Source organism: Mirounga leonina, unplaced genomic scaffold, assembly GCF_011800145.1.
Source record: "Mirounga leonina isolate KUSES-001 unplaced genomic scaffold, KU_Mleo_1.0 Mir_101664, whole genome shotgun sequence".
Lineage (NCBI taxonomy): Eukaryota > Metazoa > Chordata > Mammalia > Carnivora > Phocidae > Mirounga > Mirounga leonina.
Window position 1 is genome coordinate 11,134,942 of NW_023270175.1, and position 27,076 is coordinate 11,162,017.

At 50.7% G+C, this 27,076-nt stretch overlaps 1 protein-coding gene across 5 annotated transcripts in view; it reads right to left on the reverse strand.

Moving 5' to 3' along the window:
• Positions 1–4,299: 4,299 nt before the first annotated feature.
• Positions 4,300–27,076, reverse strand: part of SEPTIN6 (septin 6) — a 66,413-nt gene continuing 43,636 nt past the window's right edge. Inside the window, exons 6-11 of one of the 5 annotated variants that reach the window (XM_035007891.1) lie at positions 22,895–22,991; positions 19,645–19,813; positions 15,469–15,601; positions 13,633–13,823; positions 11,537–11,580; positions 7,402–8,476 (exon numbers count right to left, since the gene is read on the reverse strand). In XM_035007891.1, coding sequence (XP_034863782.1) covers positions 11,577–11,580; positions 13,633–13,823; positions 15,469–15,601; positions 19,645–19,813; positions 22,895–22,991 — 594 coding nt within the window. In that variant the 3' untranslated portion in view covers positions 7,402–8,476; positions 11,537–11,576. The other 4 variants (XM_035007901.1, XM_035007886.1, XM_035007877.1 and 1 more) reach the window with 4 other exon arrangements.

Here is a 27,076-nt window from a genome sequence, read left to right on the forward strand (position 1 = left end):
GCCTGGGTGGCTCAGTTGGTTAAGCGACTGCCTTCGGCTCAGGTCATGATCCTGGAGTCCCTGGATCGAGTCCCGCATCGGGCTGCCTGCTCGGCAGGGAGTCTGCTTCTCCCTCTGACCCTCCCCCCTCTCATGTGCTCTCTCTCATTCTCTCTCTCTCAAATAAATAAATAAAATCTTTAAAAAAAAAAAAAGATTCTCTCTCTCCCTCTCCACCTGCCCTTCCCCCCTCTCTAAAATATATATATGTCAAAAAAGACAAAGAAAGATTCTATATAAAAGGAGAATAAAGAGGACACAATGGGTGATCCTAGACCAAATCCTATATGGCAAGAAAAAAATGTTATAAAGCATGTTTTTCAATAGATAAAGGTGTTGTAAAAATGTTAAATTTACCGAAGTTGATAACTGTGGTTATGTAAGAGAATATCCTTATTATTAGGAAATGCCCACTGGAATATTTAGGGGTAAAGAGCCATGATACATGTAAATTACCTTCAAATGGTTCAGAAAAAATATGTATAGTTATCTATAGATCTATATCTGTATACACAGAGAGAGCACACAATGGTAAAGCAAATGGGGCAAAATGTTTTCAACTGGTAAATCTGAGTCAAGAGTATGTGGATATACTTTATAGTATTCTCATAAATTAATTCCAAAATTAAATGTTTGAAAACTGCAATAGCTCCCTACATTGCTGAAGAATCTCAATCTCGATACCTCTTAATTACTTTTGTTGTGTGGCCAGCTCTTTACAGGGCTCTCTGAAGGGCTATAAATGATGTTCTTACCCTTTGGAAGCTTGACAGCTCTTGAGGAGGGAAGTCTCTCAAACAAGAGGCAGAAAAGATTATAAAAGTTCAACTAAGAAGTTTGAAAATGGAGAAGAGCTCAGGATACGTGGATGGGATCAAGAAAGACTTCAAGGAGAAGGTGGGAGCTGAGCCTCGAAAGCAGGATTTAAATCAGTAGAGGATATTTCAGACAAAGTCAACAAATAGCTTGTGTAATTCCAGGAGAGGCTTGTGCAGACTGGTGAGCTGAGATGAAGACTGGGTAGTAGGAAGGACTGGAACATTGGGTTGAGTAGATAAGATGCAGGCAGTCCGTAAGTTCCGCAAGAGCAGTGTCTACCTAGATCTCATGCAACAATATCCCCCATAGCATAGGGCACAGGGCCAAATCCACGGGAGGACTTCAATATATCCTTATTATTGGATTGAGGACAAGTAATTTAAGCCCCAAACCAAGATAAGGAATTTGGCCCCAAGTCTATACATAACAGATAGATGTATAATTTTTTTTATAGATATTGAGCCCAGGGCAGGTACCTTCTAAAGCCCAAGCCAAAGGAGCTAAGAGGTAGCACAGGGTATGGATAGAGACCCAGGTTAAGGTAGCACCTGGTGGCAAAACCACTGTGAGGTACTACTGTCTGATGCACAACGCTTTCCAGGGGGACCCGCATTTTAAAAGAAGGGCTTTGGAAGAAAGCTGTGCTTTTAGCAAAGGGATGAATCTCCCCAAGTCGGGGCATTTCGGATAGGAGAGGATACTGCTTAACCTCAGTGCTTCCAGCTGGGGCCCTGGCTGCTAGGTTATTTTGAGGGTTTTAGAGGCCCGGTTCTCTCCCTAGAAGCAGTTGGCATTGTCACCTGCTCAACAATGTCCCAGGAGCAGGCCCTCATTGCCCCAACAGGCCCCTGCCCCCGCGTCCATGCTCTAGCAGAACTGTATACAAAATTTCCCCCACTAACTTGCATTAAGTCTTCAGCCATTTGTCTTCATTTCTGATTTCTTGTTTCTTTTTAAGATTTTATTTATTTATTTGAGAGGGAGAGAGCACAAGCAGGGAGAGTAGAAGAGGGAGAAGCAGGCTCCCCACGGAGCAGGGAGCCCGATGCAGGGACTCCATCCCAGGACCCCGGGATCATGACCTGAGCCGAAGGCAGAAGCTTAACCGACTGAGCCACTCACTCGCCCCTATTTCTGATTTCTTTTAACTGGTCAGTTTCTTCTAACACCTTTAGGTTCAGTGATACACCAACCAGCACTAAAATGCGTTAGAGGTGGGGTCGGCAAACTATGGCTCACAGACCAAATCTGCTCCCCCGTCTGCATTTTTTTTTAAGATTTTATTTATTTATTTATTTTTCTTCTTTAATTAATTAATTAATTAATTAATTTTTTGATGTAGTGTTCCATGATTTATTGTTTGCGTATAACACCCAGTGCTCCATTCAATACGTGCCCTCCTTAATACCCATCACCAGGCTAACCCATCCCCCCACCCCCCTCTCCTCTAGAACCCTCAGTTTGTTTCTCAGAGTCCGTAGTCTCTCATGGTTCATCTCCCCCTCCGATTTCACCCCTTCATTTTTCCCTTCCTACTATCTTTTTTTTTTTTAACATATAACGTATTATTTGTTTCAGAGGTACAGGTCTGTGATTCATCAGTCTTACACAATTCACAGCACTCACCATAGCACATACCCTCCCCAATGTCCATCACCCAGCCACCCCATCCCTCCCACCCCCCACCACTCCAGCAACCCCCAGTTTGTTTCTTGAGATTAAGATTTTATTTATTTATTTGCTAGAGAGAGAAACAGAGATCATGACCTGAGCCGAAGGCAGACGCTTAACGACTGAGCCACCCAGGCACCCCCCCCCCCACCTGCAATTGTAAGGCCCTCATGCTAAGAACGCTTTTTACATTTTCTGATGGTTGAAAAAAATTCAAAAGAATAATAATTTAGGACATAGGAAAATGAAATTCACGTGTGAATTTCAAATTTCAGTATCTATAAATAAAGTTTTATTGGCACACAGCCATGCTCATCCTTTCACATAGGATCTATGGCTGCTTCTGTGCTAGAGTGAACAGTTGCAGAGGCCCCATTGCCTGCGAAGCCTAAAATAACTTACCATCTGGTCCTTTAGAGAAAACGTTGGCTGACCCCTGGCCTACAACAATGGTTGTCAATATGGGATGATTTTGCCCTCCAGGAGGCATTTGGCAATGTCTGGAGACATTTTTGGTTAGCACAGCTTGGGGGGAGGGAGGGTGCTAAACACACTGCAAAGCCTAGGACAGCCCCTACGACAGAGAACTCTCTGGCCTCAAATGTCAGGAGTGCTGGGGTCGAGAAACCCTGGATTAGAGAAGCCTAAGGGACTTCGAGTAAAGGGAAAACTCCATCCTTAATAAGGGGTGTGGCTTATTGAACAACCAGGTGGTTAATTTACATTAGCTCACGTAGCTTTCACAATAACCCTGCAAGGCAATTACTTCTATTCTCCTTTTACAGACAAGTTTTTTTTAAAGATTTTATTGATTTATTTGACAGAGAGAGAGACACAGCGAGAGAGGGAACACAAGCAGGGGGAGTGGGAGAGGGAGAAGCAGGCTTCCCGCTGAGCAGGGAGCCCGATGTGGGGCTCGATCCCAGGACCCTGGGACCATGACCTGCGCCGAAGGCAGATGCTTAACGACTGAGCCACCCAGGCGCCCCTTACAGACAAGTTTTTAACCCAACTTGCCCCACAGCACACGCGGACGGCAAGTGTGTCGGGCTCCAGCGCCTGTATTTTTCCACCGCGGCTGCTCAGTGACGTCACAAGCGAGCGTGTCTCTCTCTCTCTGCTGCCCTCTAGTGTGTGAGCTGCGCAAACGCAGGACAGTGTCGTTTCCTCCGGTACCGAGAGGATGGGGACGCTTCTCCGGTCTCCGGGTCTCCAGCCTCTGGCCAATCGGGAAATGAAACCGGGGAAAGAAAACCCTACCTCGACCGCAACCGGAATTGTAGAAAGTTGGCCCTTCTCCCCTCTTGCCCACTTTAATGCTGGGGGCAACAGGAGGAGGCTTCCCTCCCTGGTAGACCCAGGACATAAAGTCCTACGTGCTATCTATAGAATGCTTTTCGAGTCATAAAGCACGGTCATATTCATGAATTTCCAGAAGGCGTGCGGTGCAGAGTTCTTTTCCTTCAGGAATTAAAACTCACCAGAATCTTGTTCTGTAGAATCTGGCACTCCACTTCCTCCACCTTTTATCCTAGATGATAATCAGCTCAATGCATCAGTTAAATCCATGCTAATGAAGGAAAAGTAGAGGACTTCCTGCCCACCCCCACCCCGACCCTTAAGAATTGCTGGCCCAAATGGGGAGAGGGGGGCACAGCAGCCCACCCATGAAGATCGTATATGGGCTTGCCTCCCCGGAGCCGCTAGCGATCACCCACTTGGAAGGCAGCTACCCCCTCCTAGGGCAAACCGTGGTGGAACGCATCATCTAACGATTTAAGATCAGATCACACGGCCATTGAGCATTTCTTTGAATTTTATTGAAAATTGACACGGACATTAGAAAGGTATCGAGCTAAACAGTGCTGGTTTTGGGATGTTTCTCCTGGCGAATGAAAACCCCAGAGGGGTGGTGACTGGTCACACTTTTGAGCAAAAAGAACAAAGGAGAAGAAAGGAAAAACACACAGAGATTCTGGAAAACATGCAAAGAGGCTCTCTCTGGAGACGCCAGACAGTGGAATGGCAATGTAGGGATATACAGGAGGGAGCACGCTCACATGGTATTTTGATGTGAGTTAAGCCAATGAATTCAAGGCAGATTTATCAACACGAAAGCTCTCCTCGCAGATCCCAGGTCGAGCAAAAACCTCTCTCAAAACCCCAACTGGCCCTGGAGGGTTGAATGGAGTAATTTTGCTCTTCCTAAGCTTAAACCCCCTCCTGTCTCTCCCTTCTCCACCTGAGTGTGAGTGGATCCATTTTCCCCCTTGCTGGGGAGGAGGGGAGGAGGGTTCTGCAGAAGGCCTGTGAATGCTGAGGAGAGAACTGTCCCTTGACTTTCTCTTCCATATTCAGAAATGTTTAATGGTGGCCGTCGACAGTCAACCCATTGGACCGGAGAATTGGTGTTTAAAAAGGAAAACCGGGACACTTGCGAACAGCACTTCCACACCCACGGCTGAGGTCTCCTGCCCCAGTCACTTACACTTGGGTGAGTCATCCTGCAGTTGTCTCTCTGTGGTTACATTTGGTCCATTCTCCAGGTTCTTTTCCTGCCTTGGTTAGGTTAGGACAGGACATTTCCATTTAGAATACCATGTAAGCCAGGAGAGAGCTTCTTGCCTGGACACAGGGACACGTGAACACGTGTGGAGCGTGTGGGGTGTGTTATGTGCACAGTTTGAGGGGAGAAGGGGATTGGTTGGTTTCTGGTTTGAGACAATATAATGGCAGTCTTCTCCTTTAGACTTAGTGCAGCTGCTGAAGACAAGATTAAAAAAAGCTGGAGAGGGAGAGAGAAAGAGAAAACATGGAATTAGCCAAAGAAAAAGGACATTCAAAGTAAGACAAGGCAAGGGGAGTGGGCAGCGGGAGGCAGCACAGATTATACTTGGAGAAGACAGGTTAGAAAGGGGGTCACCGAGAGACCGCAACCACCGGGAAATCTGCTGAGAAGATTTGAAGAACACCACACACCGGTTTGAAGCTTCTTGTTTTAATAAAAAAACAAAAACAAAAACAAAAAAACCAACCACATGTGAATGCCAAATGATTCAAACCCAAACCCAAACCCAAAGTGATCTGCACCGCAGCGAGGAAAAGCAAACTTCTTGGCTTAAGAGAAATGGGGTGTGTGTGTGTGTGTGTGTGTGTGTGTGTCGGGATCACATGTGGGGATTTTTCAAGAAAGCCATTCCATTCCAGTCTGGGAAAATAAAAGCGCAGACCATTTCTAATGACTGGATTTGTTTCACCAGAAGCTAACAAAGTACTTAGGGTATTTAAAAAAAATAGTAACAATTGTATTAATTACAAAGCCTCTTCACTGAAGGGGAAAAAAAAATCTTTCTGTCTACCGTGAGAAAAGCTATCCAGTAAAAGAACTATTTTAATCCTTTTAGCTAACTTTCTGAAGGCCTTCTGTTCCCTCGCAGGTTAGATTTTTTTTTTGTTGACCAAACTTCCTTGATTACAAGGATCTTGTAAGGCACCTGTTCAACACTCGTGTGCCTGGGCCCCAGTCCAGACTTCCAGGAAAGCTGACCAGCCGACGGGCACTGTCAGCAGAAACGCTCAGCTCAGGAGCTGGCCTGGAGTCCTCTGCTTTGCCCGGCCCTACCCACTCCATCCTCAGGTAGTTTTCTATGGGGGCAGGGGGAACCCTCAAAGGCCCTGTAATAATGCTAACTGTTCGTTTTCTCTGGACATCAAAAGACCTTGGTCTCCAGCAACATAGAGGAGCAGGTTGAATCCATTTGTGACAGGGAGCCGGGGTCAGGAGACACTGAATTTCGCCTGGGACATCGGGGCCAGTCCCTCGACTTCTCCGGGTCTCCATTTCCTTTGGGTCCTATCTGTTAGACAGACCAAAATTTCTCCCTGGCCCCGACATTCCCGCCTAGTCCTGGAAGTTCTCCCCAGGGCTGGCTGGAGGTCTACTACTTTTGAAGTGTTCAGAGCTCCGCAGGCCTCAAGTAGTTAATGTATAAACAAATGCAGATGAGAGCCCCCCCCATTTGTGAGGCAAATGATAACCCCCGGGGAAATGGTGACCGGCTGGTTGTTTCAGTCTGAGATTCTTGGGAAAGAGCCATAAAACTGGACACCGAGACATCACAGCTGCAGCTGAGATGCCTTTCCCAAGGAGACTCGACAGCCCTAATTTAGGATTTCTCTGAGCTCCTGGCGGAGTGTCCAGTTTTTGTTTGTTTTGTTTTGAACCTCCAAGCATGGGGTCTCCTAAAACGCTCCCCTATGAGACTTGGATTTTTCTCAAGAAACTAGTGTATACTCCATACCTGCCTCTGGTCACTAACCAGTGACTCACCCAACAGCACACATCAAAACTGCGCTCTCGCTCTGCCGACAAGAACACAGAAAGTGTGTGCGTAGGTTCGCTCCTTGTTTCTTCTACTTTTCGCTTCCTATTATTTATGATCTTGTAGGGAAGAGAGGAAAGCCCCTCCCCATTCTCAACACCTCAAAAAGCCCTGAAAATTTGGCATAGCCTGGTTTAACTGTGTGTTTTGGGGGAAAAAATAGGTGATCAAGAAAAAAAAAAACTCAAAAAAAAAAAAAGTAAAGAAGAAGAAGGTCATGATCAGTGCCAGGGGACTCTGGAGGCAGAACTCAGAAGAAGAGATGGGACTCAAAGTGGAAGTACATGGCAGGGGCGGGGGTGGGGGCTGCTGCCTGGCGCCCCCCCCCCCAACAAAGGAAAGCTGTCAGTTAAAATAGGAACCTTGGCTTAAAAGGCTAAATGGAGTCCAGTCCAGCTGTAGCGGGGGATACTATTCAGTACACAGCCATGGATTACTGCAAAGGAAGGGCAGAGAAACGGCGCGTTAGCCACAGATCATTGCCACGTGACCTTCAGCTCTCTCTCTCTCTCTCTCTCTCTCTTGCTGGCCGAACACCAAAGGCCGCTGTACCTGGTGGCCCTGACAGTGGAGGGCTCTCTACTTCAAAGGGGTTCCCAAAGCCATTATCAGATGGGCCCGTTATAAAAATTGGGGCTGGAATATGTTTTAAATATCACATCGTTAGACGGGAGATAAAGTCAGGGGCCTTCCAAGACACAACACCTCTTCTCTCCTCCCCAGCTGATGGTCTCACCTCTTCTTATGGGGGGACACATGCGAAATACAGATTAAAACTCATCCCCTGCACCAAATAAACGGACTGGAAGACTCATCAGAGCAAAGCTGAAAACATTGTTTCTTTGACCGCGCAGTTTGGCAGTTTCCAGCATGAACCTGCGACTGGGCCTGCCTGAGTGGGATGGTGTGGAGCCCTAAGGGAGATTACAGAGATACTGAGACACCTCAGAAGAATTCCAGAAGTCTATCATTGAAGACACTAGGCTGGTAATAACATTCAGGTTTATTCTCCCTTCTGCATTTGTGGGGTACCCAGAATTATAGAGAGCAGAAATTTATGCTATTTTCTTCAGCAGTCATGTTTTCTGGAAAGGGCTTGGTGTCAATAAACTCATTCTGGATTTTTAACACAACTTGATTTCTGGCTGCTGTTGGGGCTTGGGGGGGGGGAGTCAGGGAAGCCCAGTGCATGGGGACTAACTGGGACTAACTGGGACTAACTGGCATTTACCCAGGCATGGTGGAGGCAAATACTTCAGGGAAACAAGCAGCCATCAGAATTCGAACAGGGAAGCTGGTGGTGGAGAATAGCAGATGAGAGTGGCTGGCGGGGGTGGGGGGAACGACTGGGATGCAGGAGGCATCGCCATTTCCGAGCCACGTGACTGCTGGCTTCTTGACCAGAGGCCAGACGCCATCCTCAGACTCCCAGGCTTCTATAAACTTTGGCAGGAAGAGAGGGGAGGGCATGGGTTGTGTGTCCCCTCAGGCGTGTTAAGGGGGAATTAGAGAAAGGGAGGCCCAGCTCTGTTGCGCAGGAAAAGGGTGTCTACAGGAAGCCCAAACTGAAAATGAAAAGAGAAGTTGGGTTAATGAATGGATGGATTAATGTATAACAACAACAACAACAACAAAGGTTAGAAGAAAATTGTCGTGATGACTACTGGATAAATGAGAATATAGCTATGTTAGAATAAGGTCTTACTGCATTGGCTTCTGGGAACATGCTCTCTCTCTCACGCGCCCCCACACCCCTCTGAGTGGCAGGAGAGTGGCATTAGCTAAGCAAAATAATTACCAACAGCCACAAGAATACTTTCTCTCTTTCTAATTACTAGGTCCTAACGCCCCCCCTGCCACCCAGACACCGTACGGGAGTCCGGTCAGCAAATCTCCAGGGGGCCTCAGGCCACTGGGTAGAGCGCCAGGCTCTCGGCCATGGATTGCCTTGTCCCATGGGGAAAGCAGAGGAGGTGGAGGTTTCTCCTCAGGTAGACTTGAGCAGCCCCAGTCAGCTAACTGGTACCCTGGGGCAAGATTGTTTCAGAAGTATCTGGAGATGGTTGAGGGGTCTGCAATAGGGTCCAGACCACGGTTACCTGAAAACCTGAACTACGGCAATCTATTATGGGTATACATTTATCTCATTAAATCAAGGCTAGTATTAGACATCTGGGAGGGCTGTTACAAGCACATGCATACGGGCGTTATGTTTGTACAGTCCCTTCCTCAGAGCGAATACCTCCACACAGCTCTTCACACATGCACCTCTACTCTCTCTCTCTCTCTCTCTCTTAGCCATTTACGTCAGGAATTAGGAGTTCTGCACTCCTCTTCCCACTCTGCCACTAACTCACTGTGTGAGCCTTGGTAAGTCTCTGAAATCCCCCACTCCTCCTTTCGCTCATCTGGCAAACTGAAGATTATTCCTTTCTTCTCTACCTCACAGGATTGTTGTAAGGTGAAAAGAGTATGTCGTCCGGAGAAAGGCATTAAAAATACTGAAAAGTATTAAAATGCCACACGAACGCTCACCCCTTATTCTAGTCTTTGTCTACTTGCCCCGGGACGATAGACCTAAACAACAGGGCGACGGCCTATGTTCTGGGCTGCGTGGGAAGGCGGACATATTTTGATACGTGTATCCTGTCCGCATACTGCACGCACACACACACATGCCCCCCATGGGCCGAGGGGCCAGTAACTTTGGGGAGGGGACAGGCTGCCTCTGTGGCTTTCAGATCCCCTGGAGCCAAGGCCTCCCTCCCTTATTTGGCGTGGAACCGCTCTTGCGGTCGGCTGGGGAACAGCCTGCCAAGAAAAGCCAAGCTACTCGGGCTTGGGGTGGGCTGTTCCCGCTGGTTGCCAATTGCCTCTCACTTGTACAGCATGGCTTTAATTATAGTTTTGCCAGAAATCATTTTCGTAATGGCTACTAACAATGATTTACTCAGGGAAACCTGAACCAGATCGTGTCAGGCCATGTGCACTAACCGGAGTCGACTGAAATCGAACCCACCAGGATTCATCTTTCCTGCGGTCCTCACTGAAAACGGGGGAACACGTGAGCGGAGCCCCTAAAGGCGTGGGACGCTCTGCTAGAGGCACGAGAGCCACGGTGGTGGACAGACACTCTAGGAGTACAAGGTCTTCCCAAAGAGAGATCTGCAGTTTAATTCCTGTCAACTAACCAGAGCTCCAAGACTTGCCTTTAAGCGAGACAATCAATCATGGCATTGTTCTTTTAGGGTTGTTTCCTTTGGCCCAATTTCAGGGGCCTTACGTTTCAGAAGCCTCTGTGGACTTCCTCTTGGAGATTTGCTGGAAAGGAGGCTGTTTTGCCGGCTGCCCGAAGTTTGGCGACTAGCAGCAGGCTCTCCATTTAAACCATAAACTACAGTGGGGAGTGGGGAGTGGGGAGTGGGGAGAAGCCTTCTCAATACTGTATGTTCCCTGATCCAAACGAAGCAAGTGTCAAAGGCATTTATGAGACACCCGGGGTATTCGGAACACTGACGAGAGTTGTGGTGTTAACGAATTGGTCATTTTGTAGGTGTGGTCATGGTGGTGGTGTGGTTACGGGTTTTTTAAGAGTCATTATCTCTTAGAGATACCTGCTACAGTATTGACAGATGAAATGATACGGCTTTTGCTTTACAATAATCCAGCAAGTTTGGGATAACAGATGAGATGGCACTGGCCATATGTTGAGAGTTGTCTGGGGGCTGGGTTGTTGGGCACATGGGGCTGCATTATACTCTCTTCTCTCTTGTTCCTGTTTGGAAGTTTCTATGGTAAAGTTGAAAAAATAGCAATAAGCTTAATTATGTGAAACATACTTATGTTCCCTCCCTACTCACTGAGTCTAGAAAAATAGATAGAAGGGGCTTAATCATTGCTATAATCAACCTATAAACTACATGATGCGAAGGACTGCATTATTCACTCCGCAGACATAACAGCCCTCAGGAATCCATGCTACCGAAGGTTACCTGCTTCCTTTCTTATCAAAGGTGTTCATGAAGCTGGTCTTTGTAGAATGAAATGTAAGGAAATCTCTATCATATTTGAAATCTCTTCATTTTCTTCTACTTTTATTGTAGTTTTTTTTTTCAGGGGGGGCACACAGCCAAAGGAAATTTGAGAACTTGAACCCCTCAGATAAAAAACAGCCACCAGAGGGAAATAGAGAAGCAAGTTTCCGTTGACTTGGAACATTCCCGAACCTGGGGGTCAACGCCAACTGTGACATTACAGGACAGACTAGCGAGCCCAGTGATTTCCCTCATCATTACCCGTTAGTTAATTTTGAGAGCAACGATTAGGGCGCTTTTGAGAAAAAAAGAACGGCCAAAGTGACACCTCAGCGACTGATCACAGGATCCACCTATGCTACTCAACTGTTCCGGCGGCAAGTCCGAAAACACTCCACTTGTCACCACACAGGCAAACGTTCCGCATGTACACGGGAGACTGCAACAACTGCTTCTTAATACTGTCGGTCGCAAGAGCTAGGACAGTGAAGCAGCTTCTTTCGTGACTGGGTGTGTTGGGCGGGGAGCAGTATTTGGGGAGATGTGTTCTAGAAGCCACCGCCAGTTCTATTTCGAGTTAATAAAGCTTACCAGGACCTGGGTCTCATGCAGCATGCAGCAAACAGCAGAGTTAACTGTAAAACAGTAAGAGCTGATGAAGGTGGAGTGAGCTTGAGGAGAAATCCAACATTACGAGTTGACACAAACGATGAGGGGTAAGCGATCAAAGGAAGTGAGGAAGAGTGGGGGTGGGGGAGAGGGAGGGAGGGCTGCTAGGGACCCCTGAAACACCGGTACTCTTTCTTAACCTCTGCAGAGACATGTCTCCCTATGTAGGGTCTTCTGCCTGGAGCGGGGCCGGGGGGGGGGGGGCGCGGAGATCAGTCCATGTGAGACCACTAGCAGAGAGAGCCTGGTCTGGGAGGAACTTCCACTGAACATCCGAACAGGGGATATTTATAGTTTAGTGTCAGTGGAGTCCAAACAAAGGAATCTCCTGGGGCGCCTGGGTGGCTCAGTCGTTAAGCGTCTGCCTTCGGCTCAGGTCATGAATCCGGGGTCCTGGGATGGAGCCCCGCATCGGGCTCCCTGTTCAATGGGAAGCCTGCTGCTTCTCCCTCTCCCACTCCCCCTGCTTGTGTTCCCTCTCTCGCTGTGTCTCTCTGTCAAATAAATAAATAAAATCTTTTTAAAAAAAAGTTAAAAAAAAACCCACAAAGGAATCTCCTAATTCCTGCAAGCAGGCTGCGAGGCTGCCCCAGGGATGGAGTTAACAAATACCCCAGGCCAGGGAGGCAGCAGGTTAGAGCTAGAAAACAAATTTAGTTCTTTCTGATCTTAAAAGCAGGAACCCATTCCTGCTGGTGTGACTCACACACGATGCCAGATCAGTTAATATAGGGTGTGTCCAAAGAGGCCTTTTTTTTTGGCTGGTTAACCTTTATCCATCAGGTAACACCAAAATAAGTTCATTAGTCAGTGAATCTGACACAGAGTGTGGTGACTCAGTAACAAAAATCTCTGGGCTCATGGGTGAAAATGTTCAAATTACACTTTTGAATAGCTGGATGGCGAAATCGAGTGCTTTCAAATAGTAACTATTTTACTGTTGTACCGAAGTCACGGTCTTATTCCTAAGTGATCAGCCAGGCACGGAGGAAAGGAAGAGGCTCCCTCCTTCTGGCAGAGAGCCTATAGTTGAGTCAGGAGCAAGTCGCTAAGAACAGAAGGCAAAGACCGTGGACACCTTTCGGATCCTCGGGCCCCTTTGGTAAGGACATGGCCCAGCACTCCCTGTGAGGGTTCCCTGTGTCACACTGCACAAGCAATAGGAGCACAGGGATAGGTCCCACTGGACATCCTCTCCTCTCCTCTGACTCCGGGATGAGGAACGGGGAGCTCGGGCCAGCAAAGCCTGGAGTCGGTTCAAGGTTATGGGTCCGCAGGTCCGCACGTAAGCAAGAGCCCATAACCTTACCAGGGGAGATGGACAGACTCTGCTTGAGGATGGGGCGCGTGGAGTCTACTAGCATCTGGGGGCTCCCCACCAAGTTCTCGGCATCCCGGGCCAGGAACAACGAAGCGGCCAAGAGGGAGGGATGGCACAGAGTGGGAGACCCAGACTGGGCTGCAGCCTTCAGTAAAAGCAGTTAAACTGCTGGCTGCAGCTAAGTGAGAATGGGGCTGGGGGGGCTACGGGCATGGGGAGGGGAACACCTCAGACACAAGGATGAACAAGCAGGCCTGTAAGCCAGATCAGCGCCAACTTCTCGGGGGAGAAAGAGGGTGCCCAGAGGCTTCTGCTAGGGCACACTCTCCCCTCTACCCTCTAGCTGTCCTTCTCCTTCACCTCTTTCTTACACCTCCGCAGATCTCATGGTTTCCTCCTTTCTTTCTCCCCTCCCACGTTCCGTTTGCCTCTCTTCTGCCTCTCCCTCTCTTCCTACCTGGAGCTTGCAAGGCTTTCCCAAGCAGCCGAGCGGAGGGGCCGGGCTCCCGGGACCACAGCCCCCCGCCCCACTCTCAGTTCCCCAAACTCAGGGGACACAGAGACCAGTTTAGGGACCCAAACACAAAACGCACCTGTCAGCCCACAGCTCACCTCTGGCCCCCAACCCCACTAGTCTCCGGGCCCTGTGCTGAGGGAACGAGAAAGAAGCCACAACCCAGAGCCGCCTACCACTTACTTTTTCTTCTCTTTGTCCCTTTTCAGAGTCTGTGAGCCTCCAGCTTGGGAGCCCTGGGACTGGAGCAGCTCAGCTGCCGTCTTTCTCTGTTTGAAGGCGTTCACTTCATCGTCCAGGGATTTCTTCTTATCCTCCAGCTTCTTCTTCTCATCCTGGTGTAGTTTCTTCAGACGGTCAAACTTCTCGTGTAGCTGGCAGGGAAGCACAGGGAGTCTGAGGAGAGGCCCCCTGGGGAGCTCCTCCTTGAGGAGCCGAGCCCAGGGCAGGTGGGGACCGGCAGGACCCGGGCACCTGAGGAGACATTTCTGCCAGGGACTGCTAGGATGGCACTGTGTTCGGGGTGGGTCCCTTTCCTGCCACTTCACCTCCACGTTTCTGCTCTCGAATGTGGTCAGGGACTGTTATTAATGAATGTTAATTAATAATTAGTATCAAGAACCATTTCTGTTATTATTGGTATCTTATGAGGAAACAGAAGGTCAGAGAAGTGAAGGAATTTGCCCAAGGTTAATCCATGCTTCGGAGGATTATACAGTGAGATCACCCAATATGAGAGGGGGCCCCTGTCTTTCCTTACCCCCTCTGGTCAAGGAGGATCACCATGGGTTGCAGAGAAAACTTCAGCAGTGGCAAAGCTGGTCAAAGAAAATACTTGTCCTCAGACATGGAAGGAGATGAAAGGATTTTATAAAACGGACTGAGTGCAGAGACCTCAGCTTTGACCAAGGGGAGACTCAGCTAGCCCTGAATAGAACCAGACACCCAAAGGAGAATGTGCTAACAAACCAGAACGTAATAAAGTACCCTGAATACTAAGCAGAACAAGCATAACCTCACTTTCTTTTGAAGGTGCTAGAGAGAATTTAGGATTCCATAGCACTCGAAACATATCACGGAGGAGGGCAGGTCTCCGGCTCTCACAGGTATTTGGGACGGCCACTTAGTAAGGGCTGGTGGACGACAGGCTTGCCGTGTAGACCAGCTTCTACTGGCCCCCTGGGATAGGGTGGTGGAAGCGGTGGCCATCCGTTGCTCTAACCTGGCTCTTGTTCGTTGGCCTTTCACTCATTTATCTTTGAGATCCCCTCCCGTCTCCTCCAAAAGTAGTGGGTGACATTTTTCTTTTTGAAAAGTGAAACTGAAAAAAAAAAAATCAACGTCCACACCATGGACTTAGGTCTTGATTCTTTTTTTTTTTTTTTTAAAGATTTTATTTTTATTATTTATTTGACAGAGAGACACAGCGAGAGAGGGAACACAAGCAGGGGGAGTGGGAGAGGGAGAAGCAGGCTTCCCGCCGAGCAGGGAGCCCGATGCGGGGCTTGATCCCAGGACCCTGGGACCATGACCTGAGCCAAAGGCAGTCGCCCAACCGACTGAGCCACCCAGGCGCCCTTAGGTCTTGATTCTTGAGCAGTGCCGACCAATAGAACTTTCTGCGGTGACGGAAATATTCTAGAGCTGTGCTGTCCAATATGGTAGCCACTAATCGCAGGAGGACTGAGCCTTTGAAATGTGGCTGATGCGACCGAGGAACTGAGTTTTAAATTTTATTTCCTTTTAATCCGTGTAAGTGTAAATAGACACATGTGGCTAGTGGCTGCAGTATGGGAGGGCGCGGCTCTAGAGAATTACGTAACATGGAATGAGAACACATCCCGGCCTTGGCGGATGAGGGATCAAGAAGACACCGGTCTCATATCGTCCTCGGTGCCAGACAAGGCAGGGCTGCTGATGCTGGGCCCCATTCCTGCCTGGAAGCTTCGAGGCTCCCGCTGGCTGTGTCCAAGCTCAGCCCCCTCTTCCTGCCTGCTGGGCAGTCAGGGTCACACTTACCTCTTTCTCTGCCTCTTTAAGTTCAGCTTCTTTCTCTTTGACTCTCTGGACAAACATCTGTCTCATCTCCTCTTCTTTTTTCTGGAGCTCGCCCAGGAACTCATTCCTTTTGGCCTCATAGGTCTCCTGTAAGCTGCGAATACGGTCAGGTTAATTCCCCTGCCTTTGGAATGGCTCCTAGTCAATGAAAACTGGCCCCAGTGATCCTCCCTGGGTCTCCCGATCCCCCCTCTCCCCAATTCTGGGAGAGGTGCCAAAACAGAACCACAAAGCTGCAGGCAGCCAGCCTGGCATGTGACAGCAAGGTCATGGGCTGCTTGCGGGGGCTGGGGCAGCCCTGAGGAACTAACAAGATACTTGGAACTGGAAGTGACTCAGAGCATCTGTTTCTCTGCCCTGGTTATACAGATGAAGAAAGAGGGCCAGAGAAGTGAGGTGATTTGCTCAAGACCACATGGCTAGATAGGGGCGAGCCAGGGACCAGAAGCTGGATCTCTTGTCTCTTAATCTGGGTCCTTCCTCTGCACTGGGCTCCCAGGTCCTGGCTCTGAAACTGACTACATTAGTGAACTATTTCAAAAAACACTCGGTGAGACTCCATCGTGTGCTAGACACAGGACTAAGCGACACTCTGCTAGTCATTCAACATCTAGAGCCAACAGCCACTGGGCCCACCATCAAGGAACTCATGGTCTACTGGGAGATGCCCGGGCCGAGCCTCCGCAGCCCCAGCCTCAGTTTTAAAGCAACAGGGGTCAGCCTAGTGACGAAGAGGAGGAATCATGCTCCGAAGAGGGCAGCAGGTGGAAGGGCACATGTGGAGAGAGGATGATGTACTTGGGGAGCCACGCATAGTCCAACATGGCCGGAGAAGACGGTGGAAGCTGTGGAGTAGAGGGAGGCGAGGTTCCCGAGTCCGGCAGAAGGGAGTGGGTTCTGGAAGTCGTATTACCTGCTTGGTCATTTATCTGCTGCAGGGTTTCAAGCAGGAGGACTGACTTCACGCAATTTGAAAATGAGAAAGACCACTCAGGCTGTTGCGTGAAGGACAGACTTCCCAACAATCCAAATAAGAAGTGATGGGATCGCTCAGTCCCACAAGAAAGCCGGAAAAAAGAAAGAGATCTCGCCATTTGCCACCATCTGGATGGAGCTGGGGGGGTGTAAGGCTAAGTGACGGAAGCCAGCCAGAGAAAGACAAATGCCACGTGATTTCACTCATATGTGCAATTTAAGAAGCAAAACAAACGAACCAAGAGAAAGGAGAGACAAACAAACAAACAAACAAACAAAAAACCAGACTCCTAATACAGAGAATAAACCGTGAGTGGTTGCTGGGAGTGGGGGTAGGGGGGAGTTGGGAGGAGGTGGGTGCGGGATGGAGGAAATAGGATAAAAAAGAAACGATGGGATCTAAATGTTAAGGGCTGGTAGGGATGGAGGATTTGGGGGAACTTAAGGAACAGCGAGGGAAGCAGAACTCCTAGAACTTGGAAGGACTTAAAATAATTCGGGTGTTTGGGCTCGGGCAACCCGGTGGACGGTGGACCCATGAAGTGCAGCAGGGAACACTGGAAAAGGGGTGTTTACGAGGGAAAAAGATGAACTGAAGCTCAGACAGCTGCATTTGGAGGTACGTCCTCCATGGGACGTGTGAGTGAGAATATCTGGTCAGCAGTTGGAGCAATGGGTTTGGAGCTCAAAAGCACGATTTGGGCGGGGGACTCATCCCTTTCTAGGTGTAAGTAGGGCTGATCGTAGAAAGAATCTGCCACCAAGAGAACACAGAGTGACACGAGCAGAGGCCCTAGGAAGGAACCCTGGGGCACACCAACATTTAAAGGCGTGAGCTGAGGAAAAGGAGCCTGCCGGTGTTGGCCAGAAGGAGTGGCGAGAGAGGACCCGACCCAGCCAGGCCAGTGCGAGAAGAGCCAAAGGCAGAGAGAATGTCAGGAAAGAGGCGGTGGGGAGGAATATCGAACGATGCATTGAAATAAGAAAAGATGGGACTCAGAGGCCCCATCATAACTGGCCATGAGCATGTGATTGTTGACCTAGGAGAGAGGCATTTCGGAGGCGCGGTAGGGGCAGAAGCCAGTAAATACAAACCACTCTTCCTCTTTCCCACCAGAGCCAAACTTTTTTTTTTTTTAAAGATTTTTATTTATTTATTTGACAGAGAGATAGCGAGAGCAGGAACACAAGCAGGGGGAGTGGGAGAGGGAGAAGCAGGCTTCCTGCCGAGCAGGGAGCCCAATGTGGGACTCGATCCCAGGACCCTGGGATCATGACCTGAGCCGAAGGCAGACGCTCAACGACTGAGCCACCCAGGCGCCCAGAGCCAAACTTCTTGAAAGGGCAGGGGGTGGTGACGAGGAGGAGTTAAGGGAGTGTTTCTTTGGGATGAGCATGTTTGCCTGCAATGTGGAAAGGAGCCCGGGCAGAGGGCGAAGACTCGGGTAACAGGTGTTCAGGATGGAGTGGGAGGAGGGGAGGGGACTAGAGAGGAGCAGGCAGACCAACACCTCCTCCTCCACAGATGCAGATTGAAGCTGTGGGAGAGGGACGCCGGGTGGCTCAGTTAAGCATCTGCCGTCGGCTCAGGTCGTGATCCCAGGGTCCTGGGATCGAGTCCCACATTGGGCTCCCTGCTCGGCAGGAAGCCTGCTTCTCCCTCTGCCTCTGCCCCTTCCCCTCCCCCTGCTTGTGTTGGCTCTCTCCCTCTCTCTCTGACAAATAAATAAATAAGTCTTTAAAAAACAAATAAAGGGGCGCCTGGGTGGCTCAGTCGTTAAGTGTCTGCCTTCGGCTCAGGTCATGATCCCAGGGTCCTGGGATCAAGCCCCACATTGGGTTCCCTGCTCCGTGGGAAGCCTGCTTCTCCCTCTCCCACTCCCCCTGCTTGTGTTCCCTCTCTTGCTGTGTCTCTCTCTCTGTCAAAATAAATAAATAAAATCTTAAAAAAAAAAAGATTAAAAAATAAAAATAAAAAACAAATAAAGCCGTGGGAGGGGAAGGAGAGTAAACTGAGAGAGGGCCCACCAGAGAGGTAAGTACAACTTCCCCTATCCCCAGGAGCTCTGGCAGCCCCTGTCCCCAAAGGGGAGCGAGTCCCCCCTTCTGGAACGAGGCCTCCCTGCAAAACTGGCCACACTGTGCCCGCAGAGCCCAGCTTCGTCCTGGGAACAGACACTACGGGATCTCAGGGGCCATCTGACAGCCTTCTTGGCCCACAAGCGTCCCCCTCACTTCCTCAGTGAGGCCCGACACTTCCTGAGAGGGGACTGAGCTGTAATAAAGGACGCCACATGGTGATTTCAAGTGTGGGGCTCATGTCCCGCATCACGTAGACAGATCGACGATGATACCTGGCCTCTGGCTCCTGTCGGCATAGTAAACTGCTTTCGACAACATTCCTCTTGTCTGAAAGCATCTCCGGTTCTGATTTGGGAAGTATGGGGCGCCTGGGTGGCTCAGTTGGTTAAGCGACTGCCTTCGGCTCAGGTCATGATCTTGGAGTCCCTGGATCGAGTCCCGCATCAGGCTCCCTGCTCGGCAGGGAGTCTGCTTCTCCCTCTGACCCTCCCCTGTCTCATGCTCTCTCTCTATCTCATTCTCTCTCTCAAATAAATATAAATAAAATCTTAAAAAAAAAAAAATGATTTGGGAAGTATGGCAAGGATTATTAACAGCCCGCGGTCGAAACAAAACTTGCCCCTGAATGCAGACACTCAGGACAGCGCCTGAAGAGCCTGAAGGTCCCCGGCCCGAGCGCAATGACTGCTACCCAGTCCCGTCATCTGGGCTTGACAAGGGGAAGGAGGGGCAGCCGGGGTCTGAAGAAGACAGCGGGCCAGAGGACAGGCACGGCTGCCAGGCTGCGGGCCGAAGCCTCGGCTCCGGGGTCCCCTCCGGCACAGCTGACGGCAGCCGGCGCGCGCACGTGTGTGTGTGTGTGGGGGGGTGGGTGGGTGTGGGGGGGGCTGTGGGTGTGCGGCAGGGGTCCTCTGGCCGTCCCCCCTGGCCCGTCGCTCACCGAGCCCGCCCTGCCACCGCGGAGGGGGCGGCAGGTGCGAGGGGCAGGGGACAGCTCTGCGGCCCTCGGTCCCGGCACCCGGGTGTCGCCTCCCCGGGGGCGGGGCTGGCCCGCGCAAGCCGTCCACGGGCACGGGGTACCTGAAGGGCTTGCTGTCGGGGTCGGTGTCCTGGAAGCCCATCTCCTCCAGCTTGCAGCGGCGGTACAGCTCATAATGCCGGCTGTGGGTCTGCTCCCGGAGGTCCTCCATGTTCACCCGGATCAGCATCTCCCGCAGCTTCACGAAGTCGCAGTGGGCCTCGTTCTCAACTGCACGGCAGGGGAGGGGGGATCGAAAGCGCACTGAAAGGAAGGCCAGAAGCGGCGGGAAAGGACGAATCGAGAGGCCGGATGCCTCACGGCCACATGGCCCTTCCACCTGTGTATCTGGAGCCTGTGAATTTGCCTCCTGATGCACTTTTCCACGGAAAACGCACGCAGAAACTTACAAGGCTCACAGTAACGGAAAACGGCAAGACCATAAAAAAAACATCTAAGAAGACATTCAGTAGCACCTCAACCCAAATGCGCCAGTCAGAGCCTCCCGGGAATGTTTATTTGCTCCGCACCACACTTAGGCTCATGGCGAATGCGCCTTCAGCCGTCTGTCCAATAAAGAGTCGTGGCATCTCTGCTCCCAGCATGGCGTGAGGCACCGGGAATTCAGAAACGAAGTCATGGACTCTTGCCCTAAGGATCTTACAGCGGAGTGGAAGCAGAGAGGCAAACAGGCAAGTATAATACAATGCAAAAATGACCAAAATGGAGGTCCATGCGGTGCAAGCCCAGAAGAGGGGGGCCGAACGTGCCCCAGCAGAGTGAAGGCTTCACCAGAGAGGCAACCCTTAAGATGACTCTTGAGGGAGGAATCAGAATTTATCAGGCAGATCAGGGAAGAGCCCACGCAAGGTCTCAGTAAGGTTAGGCAAGGTTACGTGGCTAGCAAGTTGCGGGTGGGATTGAAGTGCAGGCGGACTAAAGGAGAGGCAAAGGCTCTGAGCAGATGCCAAGTCTCCAAAGAATAAAAGGGAAGAACTAGGACATCTATAGAGGGCAGGGACCGAGAGGGCTGTGGACCAAGGTGTGGCTCGCCTGGATGGCAGGTCGTAGTTTCAAAGGAGGTGTTTTTTAGAGCATGGATAATGGCCTGGCAGCAGCAATGATGACCAGGACAAAGCGGACCCCACTTTCTGGCCTGAATGAACAACCCCCCCCCCCACCCCGTCAAAAGAGTACAGCAAAGGTCTGCATTTGGGGCAGTGGCCCAGAAGGACAGAAAGAGAGACCAAATCATAGCAAAGTGGACTTCTGGTTGGAATACAAGGCTGTGTGCCTCCAAGCATGGGTCCCCTGGGTTGTGGTAGGGGTGTCTGGCCTGACCATGTGGGGACAGTGGTGTCTGAGATGATGAACTGGCCTAGTCACCCTAGGTTCTGTCTTCCAGGGCCGGGAGAGGGGAGTGGGGGCAGGGAGGGGGTCTGGGATGACAGGGTGGGTCACAGTTGCAGCAGACTGCCTCGTGGCCATCAGAGTAACCTTTCTAAAGCTCAGATGGGCTCACATAACCCCTCTGCTTAAGACCCATTGCTTTGGGGCACCGGGCTGGCTCACTGGAAGAGTATGCAACCCTTGATCTTGGGGTCATGAGTTTGAGTCCCCGTACACTGGTTGTAGAGATTACTCAAGTAAGTGAAACTTTAAAAAATTAAAAGAAAAAAGACCCATTGCCTTGGGAATAGAGCCCCTTGCTGCCATAGAACATAAACTAATATTAAAAATCACATCAGTCAGGCAACTTCTCGGGACCAGCTCTTCCTCCAAGTCCGGACAGTGATCCCCGGTGGCTGGTCAGAAGGACTGACTCCAAGGTCACTCGAACAGAACAGTGAACTCCAACTTATACAAAAAACCTTCAAAAACCCCTTTGTTGGTTAGGTGTGCACGATCTAAATTGGAGGAAGTCACTGGAACCACAAACTCATTCCCAGTTAGGACTATGGGTCCAGGAACCATTCACAAAACGTCCCTAGCAGAGCATCTCGGCCCCAGACGGCAGAGAAGACCAAAACCTAGCCCAGCTCCGATAAGCAGTCTTGTCCTACCTATGGAAAAATCCAGCGATCACTGGAGAGGCTCCGGCATGCCAGCCTTATACGTGAGGTGGACAACTTCCCACCCACTTCCCGTTGTTTGCTCAATGGCAGCGATGAGCATACAGTGAATCAGCCGCCCTCTCGCACACGGTGCCCCTCTAAGACCCAGCTTAGAGCTGAAGACTTGGAGGACAGACGCCTCGTCTGCCATGGCAGCGTCCCAGGCCTTGCCTTATCCACAGAACTGACTAGTTCCACGGGTAACTTACCACGGGTCAGGCAGACCACAAAAGGAAGTTTCCTGAGTGTATATACATCTGTTTTGAAATTGTGTAATAATTATATATATACAGAAATAAAGAAGAAAAACTGAATACCAATGTATCTACAACCCTATGAAATAGTACCAGTACCTTGTGTCTCTACCTGGTCTCGAAACGAGACTTAACCACTATCCTGACTTTGGGCTTTATCGTTCTTCCTTTTACTTTGTGGTTTCGCCACTTACGTATGAATTCCTAAAAAGATAGATCTTGTTCAGTGTTGTCTCCTTTGGGAATTCACATCAACGGAATCATACAGCATGCATTCTTCCCCCCCCCTTTTTTTTTTAAAGATTTTATTTATTTATTTGAGAGAGAGAGAATGAGAGACAGAGAGCATGAGAGGGAAGAGGATCAGAGGGAGAAACAGGCTCCTCGCCGAGCAGGGAGCCCGATGCGGGACTCGATCCTGAGACTCCAGGATCATGACCTGAGCCGAAGGCAGTCGCTTAACCAACTGAGCCACCCAGGCGCCCATACAGCATGCATTCTTTGATTTACTGAGCCCAATGTTATGTTTCTGAGATTCATTCCTGTACAAGTAACTATAATCCATTCATTTTCGCCACCGTCTAGTATCCCATTAGATGAACATTTTGCAATTCATCTAATCTATTTTTGATGGTTATCTGGGTTGTCCGCTACTCATCTGCTATATTCTTGTACATCTCCTGGTGCCCTGGGGCACCTGGGGCCAATACACATACTTTCTTGAACATTCCTTCTTACCTGGCTCCAATAACATTCGCTTTTGTTTTAGGAATGCTTTCTCCATTGGAGACAAAGAGAGCTTGCTCACGGCAGAGAATCCAGGGGTGGGGCCAAAGCTGCTGGAAGCCCAAGGCAAATGAGTACAGACCGGGGACAAGTTAGGGCCTAGTCACACAGCGGCTGGAGACAGGGAGAGGGGCCCCGTGTCCTGGAGACTCACTCACCCTGCACCGTGCCCCAAGGATACTGCCGCGCCTTCATCATCTTGTTGCCTATCTTCAGCTCCTCTGTGCTGCCGATGACAGCGAACGGCAGGTGCGCCTGGAACAGAAGGCAAACCGAGGCTCAGAGCAGAGCTCTGGGAGAAAGGCGCCGGCTCCAGGGCCTCGGGCCCATCACACTGCGGTAGTGTCCCTCCCTGTCGCCATCATCAAGAGGAATTTCTGAAGCTCTGAGCTGAGTGGGGCTGAGAGGCCCAGTCCAAGTTTCTGCTGTCCAGAAATTCTCAATGACGTGGCCAAACACACAGAGAACAGATGAAGATGGAAAATAAGCCGAATAATGAGCAGATACCCAGATGAGCGCGCTGTTCAGAATACACAGGTGCTGAGGGGGAAAGCCTTTGGAAGGTGGGTGAGTGGGATGAGGGGGGCTACGTGTGGGTAGAGAGGCTAAAGGATCGCTGCCCCCTCCCCCAAGCGTGAGAGCCCCGGGAGCCGGTATGTACTATAACCACACTGCTGACTGAGCTCTGCGCTCCTTGTTCTCATCCTTCCCTTGAAGCAAGAGCCCACGCGGAACTCTTGAGCCTAGAAGTCAAGTCCACAGGTATTTTCCCACATGCCCATAGCTGTGCTGGGTTGTTTTAAGTGCCATAAGGGAGACAAAAGAGGTAGAAGGCACACACTCCCTCACCCTCTAGGAGCTTACAGTCTTATTGGGAGCACCGGAATTACATACGCGGAATCGTGTAAGACAGAACATGACCAAGGGCTCAAATGTAGGGTCCGGGGCTTGCACGTAGTAGGTACTTAATAAATACTCCTTGAATGGCAGCAGCAGGGCCATGAACACAGTAGAGAGGAAAGAAAGGCGAAGTACAAACAGGGGTATGAGCGTGGTGCTTGCAGGGTCATGGGGGGCTAGGCCTGGCTGATGAAGGTTTTGGGCATCAGAGAAAAGGCAACTGCCTGCAGCTGGTAGTGGGGAGCTTGGGAAAGGCTTCCAGCACCCTGTGACCCCTGGCCAAGTGGAACCCGTGAATAAATACTGTTTACAAACCAGGTGATCCTGGGTGGGGCTCTACCCAAAAGGCCTTTCCCCAGACAAGGGCAAGTCCACCGGAGCAAGCTTTCTTTGCCCGCCAGGAGAAACAGGCCTCCGTCACAGATACTTAGACTCATTTGCTGACTCATCCAAGCTCGCGGATTTACTGAGCCCCTACTGTGTGCTAGGCTTGTGTTCCCTCTCTCGCTGTGTCTCTCTCTGTCAAATAAATAAATAAAATCTTTAAAAAAATAATAATAATATTGACTATAAACAGAGGTCCAAGAGCTGGAGGGACAGAGGAGGGAGCAGCTCACTCCACAAAGTCAAAGCAGGCTTCCCAGAGGAGGCGGCAGCTACTGCGCCAACAGTCGGGGTAGCTATGGAACAGGCATGAGCTGCAGTGGCAGCCTATGCGGCTCGCGGGCTCTTTCCAACAGCACAGTGAGTTAGGTATTCTTATCCCCATTATATAGACGAGGAAACTGAGGTCCAGTTGCCAGCGGGCACACAGCAGTGAGGGCCAGAGCTAGGGATGGAACCCGGGTCTCTCTGGCTTCAAAGCCCGCCACCGGGCTGCCACGCTCACGCAGCGGGTCCGAGCAGCCGATGGGGTGAGCGCTCTAAACCCCCGGGGCGACCCGCTTGCACAAGGCCAGATGATAAGAAGCAGTTGGATTCTGGCAAACCTACAGCAAATGTCTTTTGTTTGCTTAATCTGCGCGCTGATGTCACAGCCAATCCTTCTTCCCCATTCTCTTTAGCACCTGCCCCCCAAGAATGTTCTTCAGAGTGGAAAGCCACAGGACTTAATCGGGAGCTCAGCTCCAGGACACCCGCAAGTCCCCCGAGGCGCTTGGTCATCCCCCTGAGGTGGCTCTCGCATCACCCTCTGTTGGCCGCTCTCAGAGCATCACCTCAGCAACCGCCTCCACCCCTTCCCACTCCACTCACTGTGCCTGAAGCGAGGACACAGGAAAGAGGAGGTTATGGGCATATGGAGGATGCGCCGGGCTGGCCGCCGGAAATGTTGCATCGGTCCTAGGAGGGGACTGAACGTGAGGGTCTGTGGGCGTGCGACACATGGGGCACGAGGGCCAGAGCCTCCCTGACCCCTGCCAGCCGGCTTTGTCGGAGGGACATCCCTCAGGCACGGTTCATTCCCACTCAGGACCCCAAGACACGTGGGGAACCTCAAATCCAGCCCTAAGCGCTTTCTGGGAAAATGCTGCCCCTCCTGCCGAGACCCAAGACTTCAGCCACGTGACACCAAAGAGCCAGAGGGCAGCGACGGCAGAGGGCTAGACCGAGGGACGAGGTGAGAAAGAGAACCTTCTGGCGCATCCCCGGCTCTCAGCTGAAAGTGATGGAGGAGGGCGTGTGAGGTGACCGGGGACTTCTCTGGGCTCGAGAGGAAAGGAGGAAAAAAACCCAAGAAGAGAATAAAGGCATTAAAAAAAAACAAACCCGTTTTGTCTTTCCTTGGGCCCGTTAGATTTATCCCCACAAGCCCCTGCTAGTTAGGATGACAGGGTCACTCGCCTCCCCTCTTCCTCACCGCGCTGTCATTCTGTCCCTGCCCGTGGTAAGGCACAGCGCCCGCCAGGGCTCCCGACACCTCCCGGCACACGCTTGGCACCTGGCATCAAAGTCTGTTCAGATAAGCATCGGCGAGCGGAATTTTTCTGGGTGCTGCCGAGCAGCTCTGGTTGGCTTCTCACGACAGCCCTATGGGGCAGTTCTCATTCACCCCATTCGCGATCTGGGGGAAACGACTAGCCCAGGTCCCTAACTCCTGGGCCCAAATCTTGCCAGGGAAGAGTAAGGCCACCGTGCTTTAGCTGCCGGGCCCTCCCAGCCACCCGTAGCCGCCGGCGCTCTGCCTCGTGGCTAAATGGCAAAAAGCCATCTCCAGGTGTCATCCAAAAACGACAGCTCATGACAATGAATCGGGAGTGACAGTCATTTTGGGCAGGATATCGTGGGGCCGGACTTTGGCCCTCGTTCCACTGCTCTGGAGAGACGGGCAGCTTTGACGACCAGGAGAGAGTCGAGCAGAGCAGGGAGATGGTACACCCTCCAAGCAACCACACTCCTGGGGGTGACACTTTGCAGGTGTGGGCCCAGGGAGGAGACTCTGATGGTGGCAGGACAGCGCTGCCCTGAAACACGGGCGGATGTGCCCCCCGACGTCAGATGTCCAGTCTCCGAAAACTCCAAGAGACACTCTCAAGCCTCCTCTTGGGAGTCTGTTCTCAGATTCACTACCTTTCCTCTCGTATCGACCTTAAATTCCTCTCAGTATAGGGGCACCTGGGTGGCTCAGTCGGTTAAGCGGCTGCCTTCGGCTCAGGTCATGATCTCAGGGTCCCGGAATCGGGCCCCACGTCCAGCTCCCTGCTCAGCGGAGAGTCTGCTTCTCCCTCTCCCTCTGCCCTGCTACTCTGCCCGCTTGTGCTCTAAAATCTTCTTTTTAAATAGATAAAATCTTGGGGCGCCTGGGTGGCTCAGTCGTTAAGCGTCTGCCTTCGGCTCAGGTCACGGTCCCAGGGTCCTGGGATCGAGCCCCACATCGGGCTCCCTGCTCAGCGGGAAGCCTGCTTCTCCCTCTCCCGCTCCCCCTGCTTGTGTTCCCTCTCGCTGTGTCTCTCTCTGTCAAATAATTAAATAAAAATCTTAAAAACAGGGCGCCTGGGTGGCTCAGTTGGTTAAGCGACTGCCTTCGGCTCAGGTCATGATCCTGGAGTCCCGGGATCGAGTCCCACATCAGGCTCCCTGCTCAGCAGGGAGTCTGCTTCTCCCTCTGACCCTCCTCCCTCTCATGCTCTCTGTCTCTCATTCTCTCTCTCGCAAATAAATAAAAAATTTAAAAAAAATCTTAAAAACAAAAAAAGATAAAATAAAATAAATAAAAAATCTTTTAAAAATTCCCTCAGTATATTTTAAAGTATTGGATGATCCAGCTGGCGTGAATTAGTCTATTTCAGTTCCAGAACATCCATTATAGTTGGGAGGCTGGATGACCGTTCTCCTCAGCCTGGTGAAATAGAGACGGTCAGCACCGTTGATTCCTTGTCTGATAATAACCCGATCGGGAGTGGCTTCCTCCCAACATAGCAATCTTAGAATTAAAGTCTACA